The sequence below is a fragment of the Cryptotermes secundus genome, unplaced genomic scaffold (genome assembly GCF_002891405.2).
Source record: "Cryptotermes secundus unplaced genomic scaffold, Csec_1.0 scaffold159, whole genome shotgun sequence".
Taxonomy (NCBI): domain Eukaryota; kingdom Metazoa; phylum Arthropoda; class Insecta; order Blattodea; family Kalotermitidae; genus Cryptotermes; species Cryptotermes secundus.
In genome coordinates this window covers 4544753-4557687 of record NW_019725416.1, presented here as the reverse complement: position 1 = coordinate 4557687, position 12935 = coordinate 4544753, and the positions used below count along the sequence as shown (strand labels likewise).

At 36.4% G+C, this 12935-nt stretch overlaps 1 protein-coding gene across 4 annotated transcripts in view; it reads right to left on the bottom strand.

The window, feature by feature from the left end:
- Nucleotides 1–9213: 9213 nt before the first annotated feature.
- LOC111863320 overlaps nt 9214–12935 on the bottom strand; it is a 1149828-nt gene continuing 1146106 nt past the window's right edge. For all 4 annotated transcript variants that reach the window (XM_033751009.1, XM_033751005.1, XM_033751008.1 and 1 more), the window contains one exon: nt 9214–12548. In XM_033751009.1, coding sequence (XP_033606900.1) covers nt 12386–12548 — 163 coding nt within the window. In that variant the 3' untranslated portion in view covers nt 9214–12385. The remainder of the gene's footprint in view (nt 12549–12935) is intronic.

Genomic DNA, 12935 nt, shown 5'->3' with positions numbered 1-12935 from the left:
AGAGGGGAGACAAGAAGTGTGCAGATTGGAAGAGGAGTTCGACAAGGATGCTGTTTATCACCAATTCTGTTCAACTTGTACAGCGAATGCCTTACCAAGGAAGCTCTGGATGGGCTCAGAGACTTCAAAATAGGAGGGAAAATTATTCAAACTGTGAAATATGCAGATGACCTTGTGTTAATGGCTAAGGAAGAAACTGTGCTAGAGGGCATGATTGATAGACTAATTGAAATTAGAAGGTGCTATGGCATGGAAATGAATGTGGAGAAAACGAAAGTAATGAAAATTTCGAGACAACCAACCCCAGTCACAATAAAGGAGTACCGTAGTACCCTGGGGGCAAAGTTGACCATTCATCTCCAGCTAGTGCCGAGGTCAAGAAAATGGGGACCTATACATCCACTACCCCAAACGCCTTCATGGCGCAGTGTCTAATTGGTTAATCAGCGGGACAACTTTTACTTTTTACTTTTCCTTCACTGCATACTGAGGAGCTTCAAACCTTGTATAATTAGAATGTTCAAGTCAAGAATTATGAGATGGACATGGCATGCAGCACGAATTGGGGAGGGGGGAGAAGAGGAATGCATATAGGATATCTATGGGAAAGCCAGATGGAAAGAGACCACTGGGGAGACCAATGCGTAGATGGATGGAGATAGGATGGGATGGTATGGATTGGACTGATCTGGCTAAGGATGGGTAACAGTGGAGGGCTCTTGTGAACACAGTAATGCATATTAGTATTCCATGAAGTGTCGGGAAGTTCTTGAATAGCTGACCGAATGGCGGCTTCTCAGGAAAGGCTCAGCTCGATGCAGTTAATTACTTGAAGTTCACAGTCTTGTACGGTTACTCTTTTCAAAGTTATACCACAGTTTTTAATTCATGCTTGTAACATTAAATTACAAAAATATTTTACTTCTGTGCAACTATCAGTAATAAATGGGATGCTCTGATGTTTGCATTCGAGAGATCCTCAAACCTCAGTCTTATTAAAGTTAAAATAATTTTATCCGACTGAACCTTCGTCAATGGCGGAATAGATAAAAGAGCACATATTTATCTTCATTAATATATTACATTTGTCACGGCGTTCCAGTTAATTTTTTCGTAATAAACATACATTTATCAATGTTATATACTCTCGATGCCGGAAATGTCATTAGATAACAAAGTAAAATATCCTACCTACATTTATAAAACGCCACACAACAAAACTGAAGGAAATAGTAGGAGAAGAGAACACAACAACAAGACTAATAGGAGACATCCTCAAAAACAATAAAATCATAATAAAAGACACGGTGTCAGAATCCGAAGAAATAACCCAAACAAATGGCATACTGCAAGGGGACCCCCTCAGCCCATTACTATTCAATATTACAACAGCAGACTTGGCCAAAACAATGGAAAAACACACAGGGGTACAATTAATTATGTCCGCCGATGATATGACAATTGGAGGAAAAAATATTGAGGAGCTACAGGAAGCCTCCACTACACTGGAGAACTGGGCAAGACAAAACAAACTTCAAATAAATAAAAACAAAACCCAACTAATGACTTTCAGAAAAGGAGGAAGAAAAGGAAAAAATGATGAAATAAAATTTAATGGAGAACACATAAAATCAGTAAAACAATATAAATACCTCGGCTTAACACTGCAGTCTACATCTACAACATTCACAGCACACATAACAGAAAAATGCACAGCAGCCATCAAAGCTATATACACCATCCGAAACCTGCAACTATTATCGCTAGAAACAGCAATGAAAATATTCCATGCAAAAATTTGTCCCATACTACTATATGGCATAGAGATAACCTGGGAAAAACTATCCAAACAAAACCTGCGGAAAATGGAACAAGTGAAGGCAAGATACCTTAAACTAGCGCTAGGGCTTCCTAAGAACACACAATCCAGACTAACATACGAACTCTGCAAGGAAAATTTCCTATTAGAAGAACTCAGATATCAACTGCCAAGCACAAAAAACTCAGAGGAAGTTATCAAAGAAAGAAAACAAAAAAGAGAGGAAATATGGGAAGAGTTCTACAGCACTGATGCAATGACTGACAGAACCTGGACAGGACCCAACAGAAAATTACGACACACAATTACTAGGTTGGCAACACACGGATTCCACCACAAGATATGCAAGAATGAACGTTTCCACGAAGCAAATGACGCGTGTGTGTGTGTGTGTAAACACTGTGATAAAAAGTGTAGTAGATACCACATTACCATATGCAAAAACCTAACCACATCAATAACCGAATACAGTCGCGAATAGAAAACAATTACTCTATGCACATTGTGCGCATTCCCGTATTATATAAAACGCCACACTCAATATCTTGAAGACAACATGTAAAAATGACCAAAAAATTACAACACGTCCACAGAACATGTAAATATGACCAAAAAATTACAACACGTGCACAGAATTTACTGCACATTTCATGTGTGCGTGTGTAATTTTGTAACCAATCACATTGCGTTGTTTGATACCAAAGACTGCTATACGACTGATCACAGAGTCTTCCTACGGGTAGCACGTTTTGTATAGAATGAAAGAGGCGCGAGATTTGAAGTTATCAGGATTTGGACGCACAATACTTTCCAGAATGTCACCCTTATCCTGGAAGACAGTACCGAATATTTCGGTTTAACTTACTGCGTCCATCATCGGGGTAAACTGAAGATGAATGATACAGGAATCTTCAGTGAGAAAGACTATCATTCAATACTGCATTGTCTGAAATACCGACAGCATCGTAAAATAAACCACAAAGAAATGAGGCTGATTCTGGCCACAGTTTAAACGAAGCCTTTATCTATAGGCCGTGACCTCCTCCCTTCAATGAATAACTGGGCACCCAATCGGACCTAATTTTCCTCATGAACGGTCATATTAACTACATTATATATTATCTTCACATAGAAAACCCAAAGGCATGAACTCTTGAGTTAAGTGGAGGAAGATCCTGATTTTTTCTAAAAAAGTATGTTGTGCCATTTTGTCACATTTTCTTTGATAATATGACAAAATCGCTGACATTTTGTCTTCATTCTCGGACTTTGTTGTAGACACTAATGGCATCCTACTGAAACAGTGATCTGGTAATCAGTCCAAGTCCAAACCCTGTGTGATATGTTTTCTCTTTTTCCAAAAATCATGTTTGCTGGTATTCTCTTGCTTGATTTTAACTTCAGGGTAAAAAATCATAATTCAGTAGCAGGTATGCAACTTCCAACTCCTGACAAGCTTGCCAGTATACATATTGGTATGCTCTGCTTCAAAAGAAGCACTTTATATATTACAGACTGATCACACCAGCAATATAGAGTCAAATTATGTATGTACGAGTATAGCACTAAGAATGCTATTACATGAAAATTTATTTGCATTCACCCCTTATTTATACATATGGATGAAGGAACAGCTGGATGTATGAAAGGGAACATACATCAAAAATAACTAGCACACAATTTCATTTTTGACTGTATTTTTAACTGACCACTTGATAAAAGGTAGAATAGTAAAACTCAATTTCCAAAGGGAGTATAGATCTCAGTCCATCACTGTACATGGATACAGGATACATAGTTGTTATTAATATTATCTACAAGAAAATACCACATCTCTCTCAAAAACAAAGCTCAATAATAAAACACTCTTGGAAGAAAAACCCACAGAAAAATTGTTGCCTAAAGTACAAATTTTTCCACGCAAACACTGCTCACAAGGGAGTAGTAGGCTATTTGTCACTCTGCACAACCATCTACAGGGATTAATAAAATATTTCAAAGATAAAAATACATTTAATGAGAATTCACCACAAAAGTATGCTTACAGATCATGATAATATACATCTGGTTACTTGTCTTGTACTGTGGCATATAGCACTTTGTGTCATCTTTACCTTCTGTATAGTGATGCTTAAATGTTTTCATAGATAGAGGGTGATCAAGGCATCGATTTCAGTTGGCCATTATCTCCCATTAAGACACATGAACTCTTTTTATTATTAGCTGTGGCTTGACATACCAAATTCTAAACCGCCCTCTTCCTATGGTATTACATATGAATTGTGGAGGGGTTATTTTATTTGTAAAATTTATTTAAAATATGTTGCACCACTCTTAATCCATTTCATCATCACCAATGTCAACCTAAATATGTTCAATACTTTTGCAAATCATGAAATTTCACTTCATTTTGAAATCCCTTTGAGTATGCTTCATGGAGGTTATATATTGAGCTTTGACAAGTGGAATGTGCATAATACATCCCCCTCCTCTTGTTTCAGGCTGTTTAATGAACTGGCTTCTGGCAACAAAGGCAAATTTGTTCCCGCAATGAGGACCACGCCTTCCTAAGTTACCTTGAAGCACTGATATGTTTCTCATTACTTCAGAGTACATGACACAGACACACTACCATGAAACTCACCAACTATGGAGTAATGTTTTTTTTTTGTCTTCATCTTGGCATCAATGATTATTAAGGATAGCAGTAGATTTGTCTTGGCTCAATGAAAAATGTTGAAGAGCAACATCATAAAATATGGTTTATCATAACAGGTATAACATGTAGCATATATTTTGTAGTAGTAATAATGTTTGGGAACAAATAAGCCTTTGTAGCTAGACCTAATTTCCACACGTTTATCCTAAACACTGGTTTTCTTTGACCTCGATGTAGAAGTACTGAACTATTTTACAATATTTATACACCCTCAACAGCAGTCAACAGTTGGTAGAAAGTAGAACATAGACTCCAAATAATGGAATACTATGCAGTGACCTATATTTGACTACTGTGCAAGGCATCTTCCATGACCTGGAAGAACTTACTGGATACATCTTAATAATGCAGCTCTACGACTAGCTTGCAGGTTAGAGCTCCATCAGCTTGCATTTCAGAGCAGAATTCACAAAGAAGTACGATGACATACCATAGAAATTTCACCATATAAAAACAAATTTAAATTAAACTACAAGGAAGAGAGAGTACTGTTAACATGCTCTCCTTGAGGTACACAGAGGTGATGAAGTGTGACGTAGTCATCAGAAGTAACGTGTGTGATCCACTTGAATTTCTACTTAAGCATACCCCTGTAATGATATGCTACTAATATTTTGTCAAAGTATATGTGTAAGGAACAGAGATTAATTAGGATGATTACATTAGCAAAAGCTCCACTGAAGTTCTTAAGAAGTTACTGAGATTCAAGAATTACTTGTAGAATAAAAGACTGAAGTATATGTACTGAAAGACATAGAAGAGTAAAGATACTCAAATGGTCCTAATTCTTACGTTAAAAACAATTATTACCATTTTAATTCTATAAATATAAGTTGATCATGGTCCTGACACATTTCACTCTGAGTCAAAATAAATCCTTCACACATTCCAATGAGAAGTTAATGAAGTATACATTTTAAAAGACTCCCAAGTAAGCAAAAAAGAACTTGTGCATCTGAGTACCTCCCCTTGTTCTTACCACAAAAACTGCAATATATTCAGTATTCCCCCAGATCTGCTCCACATTTCTGCACACTACATATGATCTGCTCTTATTATGGAAATGACAAGCTGATGCCATCAGACCTGCCCAACACAGCCATGATGGCTCATACATTTTGTTACAGACTTCAAATTTAAATCTGTAATAAGTACAGCATCTTATTATATGTCAATTAATAGCACATATATTCAAAACAACTAACAGATTATTGTGCATAAAAATATACACATCCTTTCAGAAAAGTGAAAATAATGAAAAGTAATAACTGAATTTATAAGAATTTGGAAAGTACACATTTCTGTCAGTTATATTCAATGCTTATAAAAAACAAGTTAAATATATAACAGATATTTTACAGTTCTAACAACATGTTTGTTCTTCCACGTAGTTTTGGATCACAAAGTACAAACCTAACAGCGAAAGTTTCGACTAGTACCGTTGAACACTCTGGTATTTGGCCTCACCACCCTACGTACAGAAATATTAATTTTGTCATCTAGGAAGTGAAAATTGTGAGATAGTATTTAAACAAAAAATATGTATAATCTTGAGCTATAATACATCATATTATGGCATACAATAATTTTTGAGTCTTGAATGTGTGCTTTGTAGTGTTGAGTGTGAAACAAAGAAGGATTACCAAATATAACCGATATACATTGCTACAATCATACTGGAGAATGAGCAGAGCGTGGGGCCCATAATGAGCAAGGGGTGGGGTTGGGTTTAGGGCGGAGGGGACGGGATCGGTCAGGAGAATTACATAGCAGCTCTAAGGAAGAAATGCTGCCACCACAGAATTAATACGTACATCAATATAATGAGCTAGCTTATTGCATGCTTACTCCCTAGTCTTCACGGCACACAAGGGTATCCTTTTTTGGCAGAAAACTTAAGTACTAGAGTAAATGTACGGTTGACTATATAAAATCCAGTCGGAAAGAGTTGCTCGAGTGTCATGGCTCGTCATGATTATGAGATCATTTTGCAACATGTGTCCCTTTCCACACTCCAGTCATTGTTGGCACAGATACAAATCCAGGCACATGAACAATAGATTAATACTATTGATTGTTAAAAATCTACTGTATAATTAAAACACTAGTTTGACATTATCAGGTAATTTTTTTTTGAAAGACCACAGCAATATTACTTGATTGTTTTCTGTTTTTTGAAATCACACTGAAAAAGTTCACCGTAATGTCTGATGTACACAAGAATTCACACAACAATAATGATTTTTTAACAATTAAGTGACCTTAGCACCCGATACATAACAACAAACACCAGAGGAAGTCAACTGACAGAGGAATCTAACTAACAATATCCATCCGCTAACAACGATTTCATTAACAGTTTCACCTAAACTTGCAATTTTTGTTCATATTATTATTCTTAAAATGCTATGATTCACAATAGTTATGAGAACTTAGGTAACTGATACAGCCTCAACAACGAACATAAAATATATAGATCCTGCTCTTCTTTAAATAGATTTATATACACAAGCATTCACATATACACTATCATACAGCACATATTCATACACTAAACTCTTAGTTAAAATTTGTTTACTCTTGAGTGAGGATTGTCATTATAGTGGGGTACACACATTCCTGCTGTCAGCTGACCTGTACATAGTTCAAAAGACACAATAAAATTGTATTTATCACAACACAGAGCAAAGTATCTGGCAGCAAAACCTGAAAGGAAGTTTGTAGCCAAGGAAACATATTTTACTGTATTTAAAACAGGAAACAAATCTCTTTTTGTACCAAGCTAAGCTTACATACAGTATGTGCATGTATTCCACCATATAAATACATAAACTGTATACATATGTACATGCACATGTACACATGGGGGATCAATATTTCTTTTCAAACAAAACAACATCTGTTAAAATCTGAGAGTTTCTGATGTTCTGAGTATGATAAATGCTATATATAACCGTCGATACAAGGAAGAATATTCATAGCGCTTAATATATGATAATTTCATTCAGGTATTATACCGCAACACAATTCAAAGGTGTTTCCAGTGTTGTGACTATCCAACAGAAGGTGCCTTCAAGGTTTACTCTCCACATAAATCCCTTCTATAAATCCATAATGAAATTTATCATGTTAAGTCTAGATATATGATGCATTAACATATTTTTCTCAGTTCATTGCACTTGTATCAGTGTTTTACTTTATATAAGATTATGCATTGTCTTTTCACAAAACTTGTATTCAGGCATGTGTTTATTATTCATTCTCTATGCAATGGAACACCTACTGGAGAGACTGTGTCTATTTGCCTCTCCATCTACATTTCATTTCTGAAACTGCTTCATGATATTGGATATGATTTAGTATAAGGAGGTTTATTCTAAATGTCATAAAGCGAATCTGATTTTCATTCAAACTAGCTACGGGCTGGACAAGTGAGGGGTCGGTGTTTGAGTCCTGGTAGGGTAAAGGATTTTCTCTACTCAATGTTGTCCAACCAGATCTGGGGTCCACCCAACCTCCTATCCAATGGGTACTGGGGGGGGCTCTTTCCCTGGGACTAAAGGAGCCGCGGCATGAAGCTGACCACTCACTTCCACCTAGTACCGAGGTCAAGAAAATGTGGATCTATACAGCCACTCCTGCATACATCTTCATGGCATAGTGCTTAATTTGTTAAACACAGGAACAAACTTACTAACCTTATACAACATAAAAAGAAGCTTCAAGTAAATGGTTTATTTTTACGTGTGTCAACTTCAGTGATTTCAGATCAATGTAGATAACGGGATGATATACTAGAAGCTAGGAAACAAATCAGAGGAAGAGGAAATGGCCTCATGAAACCTATGGGAAACTTCCAGATAGCCAAATCCAGCTTTGATTCAAACTCGGATACCTTGTGACTAAGAAACACAAGTGCTATCCACTATTATGTGAGTTTTATTTTGTTTTAGATGGAGGTAATGGACATTAAAGGTATTCACACTTCATATCATCCCAACTTTTTTTAAATTTTATAAAATGTTGAGTGTCACTAATACTGAGTAAGCATGTATCTTTAGTGGTGGAAAGGGAGGTTAAATGCAAACATGCAATCTGCATCATTAAACAGTAGAAAAATAACTTATCAGGGCGAACTGTGAATAAATTATAGGTTATGTCTTTTATCAGCTGAAGCATTTGTGTGGAATGAGGTATTATAAATGGTGAAATGAGTGTGACATGGAACAAAGCAGCTGTGGGTATTTTAAAATGCATACTGCTGCAGTGCTTGGTAGCAAGGAAACAATTAACAACAGCAGTCAGCACAGTCAGCCAGGATTTTGAATGAATCCCCACATATATACAAGTCAGATGTACTGTTGTGAATTTAAAGGGGCACAGTCAGACATAAGATAAATGTTTCATGCCTACTGCAAACTCTCATAAAAATGACTACAAGGTGGTATGACAATAACCTTGTCATTTGGCCAGTCTCTTTGTCATGTGCTTATGAAAAGCTAGCAATGCATAGCAATTCTTAAAAGATCATAATAGTTAGGGTTGTAAGACAGTCTAGATTTCATAGCTACCCCTTAGAAGCTTATTTTCAAGGTGGCCTTTCAGGGTTGCATTCCCTCTCTCAGTACCTACGTCATGCCATGGCATTAGGAGGCAATAAAGTGAGATGAGATAATTTGCAAACAACTGTGGAAGTTACTGGAAGTTTACCTCCCACTGAACCAACTACTTACAACTGAAGAATAGCTGATGGGAAAGTATTGTATGGGTGGAAGTGGAGGACAGTAGAATAAATAAGATCAAATATACAATTCTGTATTTTAACAGGTTCATGTACAATATAGTGTCATGTGTTACCTGATAACCTACTTCTGTCTCCTAGGTAACGTAACGAATAATTTCATGTGGGTCTCAGATTCAGTGAATATTTATTGAGCACACAAGTACTATTATCATACACTTACAGCATTGTCAGACGTTTTTTACAACTCTGTTATAGTTACTTCTTGCACCACTAACCTTGGTGAAGTCTTTTATTCCCTTTGTTGGATGAGAGCTTGCTTCTGCTGTACTCAGAGTTACGCTAAGAACTGACTGGTCTCAAGTCAAAGTCAAAGTCACATTGTAACTGATGGTCAGTCAGTCACTCAGTCAGTCAGGCTTAGTGTCGAACCCCATTTGGCGCTCATGACCAGATATTTATTAATGTTTAATAGTTCGAGTCTTGTTATTGTGGGGTGCCCTCTCTGACAAGGGGACAGGTCTGTCTTTTGTCAGAGTCATTGTCTGCAATAGTAAGTCATTTCTCACAATGTAAAAGATGTTTACATTTATGAAAGTTGTTTGAAAGCCCCTGAGATTGAATTTTATCATCAAAGCTCCAACACATTTAAACTGAAAAATTTGAAAAGTACAGACATGTACCTCATTGTATGAATAATGGGAGATGTGACCTATTAAGTTAAAAAGAGAAAGAGATTAGGGAAATTTCTGAGAGCTGCCTTGTCCGAAACGATCAAATAAAGTGCTGAACTGGTCTCCTGCAAAAAGACAAAAATTTGGAGACCTGAGAACAAGTGAAAAACTGGTACAGAACAAGTAACAGAAGTTAAAGAGTGAAGAGTGAGGAAGACTGCATGTAATGAAGATTAGGAAGAGAGACGTTGTGTTAATTGTAAAAGGAGAAGTATATACTGCCTGCTTGTCTGCTGGTAAAACATAGCTGTTTCTGTATTCTCCTGCTACTTTCATGTGCACTTTTCAACATGTATGTCTCAGCTCAGCTTTTTCAGTCATGAGTCAACAATGTTATATTACAATAACAGCTATTAAATTAATGGTAGATTCACACAGGATATAAAATCCGTAGATATGCTGGTTTAGTTTCACAGCTTAAAACATATTACATTACTACAGAAATATTAGTCATCTTGTATGTTTGTATAAAGGGATACAATGATTATACATGGTAAATTCAGAAGGCTACTGGTGGAAGCACTATTAGAAGCCACTCATGCACTAACATGGAAACACCTGAAATTATGTTTTGCTGAATATACTGAAAGTGTACATTTTAAATGGTTCATTACTGTAAAACAGACTGCTTATTATAACATGGAAAAATAGCAAATAGATCTTTTAAATAACTGAATAAGTTATTTCAAACTGTGGTGTATTTTCCATCAAGAGAAAATATTAAAAGAAAAAGCTTTAGTTTTAATATAATAGTTTGTGCTTATTCTTATGAATAAGCTATTTTAAATACCAGGAAAAGTCCAACAACATAACCTCCAATTATAAATAACATTGGCAGTTGATACGGTCCCATCATTATGTGGAACATAATTATACTAAGTAAGCTGAACTCCAACAAGAACACATGCTTTTGCCATCTGATGAGAGTACTTGCTTCATTAGACTAAACATACAGCTGTAGTTTCAGTGCAGAAGTTATGTGATGTGCTCACAGAGCAATGCATCACAGTGCTGAAAGAATTACAGAATTTTACAGAATGGCATAGCAGAATAATGGAAAACACTGCTGCAAAGATGTACACACTTTCAGTATTAGGAAATTTTTGATACTGAAAACTGTGTTCAGCTTTATTTCAAAATTATTTGCAGTCCAGGTTTGATAAACAGACTTTGTTAAATATATATATGTATATATATACATTTTTCCATATATAAGAAATATGTTTTGTTATCAACAATGTACACTCATCAATATTAATGCTGTTTTATGAGAACATTATATTGACCCTACCCTGTGTGTAATGTATTGCTTCCTTGCACCTTGTCTGTCCGCTGCTGCGCCAATCATCTCATCATTTCACCTCCACTTGACTTGACCCAACTCATATTTTGAGTAGCAGTTTGGATCCGGGTAACTTTCAACTTTTACCCAGTCACAAGGCACTTTACTTTACACTATACTTAGTATGCTCTGCACTTTGGTATTGGTATAACAAAAATGTATTATGTGTGTACACATATGCAATCATAGTCTAATGTACATAGCTAACAACATAACGACGGCTTTATACAAAAATCTAGCTAGAAATAATTATTTAAAAAACAAAGACAGCAAAACATGTGGATTAGAACCAAACACTATTCTACACATCTGTTTGAAAGATAATACTGTCAATCAGGGCTTTGTTGCACCTTGCAAAGAGACTCTGGCAGAGATTCATGTCTGCAGCATACTGAGGACTCCACAGCTCTCGCATTTGAGAGTCTATACAGTAGGCATGTTCAGAGGATCACTCCACTTCACTCTATGGTATTTATGATGGACTTTTCTTGAGAAACTGCTGGCTAACACTTTGATGGAAGATATAAACAGAGAGGGCAACTGTATAAAACAAGAATCTGTCATATTCTGGCAAGAACAGTTGTACTTTGTTCATTCTGAGAAGAGAAAATTAAAATGATGAAGTTGAGAAGAAGAGGAAGATGAGCAACAAAAGTAGAGAGGCTATATTTCATTGAGCACAGTTAAAAAAACACGCACAGCTTGAGGTGCAATCTTTATGACATAATGACGTAAGTGCCATATGGAATTGTAGATCATCAACCTTTGCTACAGAACTGCTACTTCTAGCCTGCCAGTTGTTCCAAGTTTGCATACTGGTTCCATGAACTGCTCCTGCTGGATGAATTTCAGCCATTTTTATGGCACTGGATGTGATTATCAAAGGTTTCTACTTCTCTGGCACAATTCTTTGTGTCATTTTATGGCACATCTTCAGCTTTACAGTCTGGTATATCACCCATGGCACAGTTTAGGTTATGTCATCCTATAGTACTACGACAGGTAGAAGATGATAACTGGAAGAAAGTGCTCAGGTGTGCCGACCAATGGTTGTACTCACACCCATGGCTCGTCCCAGAGTTTGCTCTGCTGCCTCCATCTTGTGAGGATCCAGCTTGGCTTTCTTTGGCTCAGCATCTGGGGGGCGGTGCGACTTCATATGAGCACTACGGCTTTTCACTTTGTTAAAAACTCTGAAATTGAAAAATGAACCAAATACATTATTTTCATTATCATGTAGATTCTAAAGAGTTCTGACAATGATGTACTAGTATAACACTCAGAATGACTGGGTTTTTGGACTTCATCCATTGTTCAGTATTCCAAAAATCAGAGAACATAATGTTCTTGAAATTGTATCTGTTTCCATCAACAGGTGATGGGAGACACCTACTCTGGTGGGTCCCTTAGAAAGAGCTAACCCCAATGAATCCAGTGTGTTCTCTAGCCTTTAGAATACCTGATGATGGACAAAGTTAAAAAACCCAGTCATTCTGAGTTTCATGATCATGTTACATTACACATTTAAAGGTATACATCACGTTTAACTCTGAAACATTTCTTACAAGTGAAATTAGAAG